A 2,124-nucleotide genomic window follows, 5' to 3' on the forward strand; every position below is an offset into this window, starting at 1 on the left:
GCTTTGAAACAAGTCAAACCTCTGTTAAAACAACACTGAAAGCTAAACTATCAATCATTATAATCATTGTAGGAAAAATAAGTTGCTTATAGCCTATTATTTATCTAGAAATTAATACTTTTTTATACTGTTGCTCTCTTTGTAAGCAGCTATAGGCTCTGTCACTGTACCGGAGTTTAGTTTCACTTAGAACCTATATTCTTCAACTCTACCTAGTAACCCGTGACTAACTAATTCCCATTGGTCAGAATGTCTCTTGTCCCGCCGCATTGTGACTGTGAGGTTTCCTGATCTCAGACAGAGGAGACGATCTGCTGAGAGGGAAAGTTTCAGCTGTAGTCGACTTCTTGATCAAAACAAGATGAAGGTGTTGATATTGTTGCTCCTCTTCTGTCACGTTGCATCTCCAGGTGAGATCACATTTAAAATATCTCCTTTATGTAGCATAGTTATAACTGCAGATTGATTCACGTAGGCTACTTATTCAGGTATATCTGCATTATTCACAGCAGGCTTTAGAGTCTGCGTAGGCATTTTCAATATATATAAATAACATTGCTTCTGTTGTAGACTCATCTATTCACCTTTACGCTGATGACACAGTTCTTTATGTCGTTGGTCCCTCCCCAGACGCAGTTGTTAGTTCACTTGAGAATAACTTCTTAAGGGTCCAAAAGGCCTCCTCCTCCCTAAACCTTTTGTTGAACACAGCAAAGATAAGACCAAGGTCATGTGGTTTGGTAGGAAGGGTTCTTTGCCTTGTCCCACCCGAGACATCACCACCCTTGACGGGACTATCCTACAGCAGGTCACTGAGTATAAATACCTGGGTATATGGCTAGATAGCACTTTGTCTTTCTCACACAATATCAGCAGGTTACAGTCTAAGGTCAAATCTAAAATTGGTTTCTTGTATAGAATGAGCTCCTCCCTCACTTTCTCTGCTAAACTAACTCTTGTCCAAATGACCATTCTTCCCATGTTGGACTATGGTGACGTTATATATAGGTCTGCATGCAAGGGCACACTTCAGAAACTTGATGCTCTCTATCACTCTGCTATCCGGTTTGCTACAAACGCACCTTTCAGAACACACCATTGCACACTGTATTCCTCTGTCAACTGGCCATCTTTGCACACCCGTCATAATATTCACTGGTTCATGTTAATCTACAAAACCCTCCTTGGTTTGTCCCCCCCCCCTACCTGTGTCACTTGCTGCAAAAAGCATCTGCGGCCTACAACACCCGCTCTGCAAACCTTATTCTGTTGAAAGCTCCTAAAACAAATACTGCACTTGGTCTGTTGTCTTTCCGGTCTGCCGCAGCCAATGACTGGAACAATCTGCAAAAAACACTGAAACTGGACAAATTGATTCCAAAAATGAGCTTTTAAGCAATTGATTGTGGACATTCTTGATGATACATGTACATGCAGCTGTTTCCCGACCCACTAATATCCCAGATCCCTGGTTGTAGTTTGTTTGCATGTTTGTTCTTGCCTTGCTTTGCTGTGGCTGTTTTGCTTTTTGCCTGTTTGTCTTGCTGCTTGTGCGACTCTGTTGCCTGATGTTGGTCTGCTAGCTACTTTTCTGTTGCGTGTGTGCTAGATTGTATAATGTTTCTTATGTAATGTCTCCTGTCACTCATAATACTTGTAAACGAATGGATGTGTTGGATATGTGCTGTTGTCCTTTTAAATGTTTTTTTTTATTTCTTTTAGTCCCTACCCCTCTCCCTCAAGAGGCTTGCCTTTTGTCAGGTCGCCATTGTAAATAAGAATTTGTTCTTAATGACTTGCCTGGTTAAATAAAGATAAACTAATATAAAATAAAATAAAAAGGCTGATCAGATTAATAACCTGCGTTATAATCTGGCTGTGTTCAATTATAGCCTATGGTGAAGGCTACGTTTTGATTTAATCTTTACTATTGCGTATTTAATGGATGTGAATATAATTTATATGTATAGGCTTCAGCATGTCAATTCAATTAATACATTATCGCACTCTTACAGTCGATGCATCATCAGTTTAGGCTTAAAGTATTTCATCAATGTGTTTACTTAGCACCAGGAGTGTGGTCTACTACTAATATGACTTCTTAATGAACTATTTAGATGTAAA

At 39.6% G+C, this 2,124-nt stretch overlaps 1 protein-coding gene across 1 annotated transcript in view; it reads left to right on the plus strand.

The window, feature by feature from the left end:
• Positions 1 to 329: 329 nt before the first annotated feature.
• The window catches only part of LOC310787293 (class I histocompatibility antigen, F10 alpha chain-like), a 22,121-nt gene continuing 20,326 nt past the window's right edge, over positions 330 to 2,124 (plus strand). The window contains exon 1 of the mRNA XM_083648675.1: positions 330 to 410. Coding sequence (XP_083504801.1) covers positions 362 to 410 — 49 coding nt within the window. The 5' untranslated portion in view covers positions 330 to 361. The remainder of the gene's footprint in view (positions 411 to 2,124) is intronic.

Source organism: Poromitra crassiceps (genome assembly GCF_964638095.1).
Source record: "Poromitra crassiceps genome assembly, chromosome: 13".
NCBI classification, from domain to species: domain Eukaryota; kingdom Metazoa; phylum Chordata; class Actinopteri; order Beryciformes; family Melamphaidae; genus Poromitra; species Poromitra crassiceps.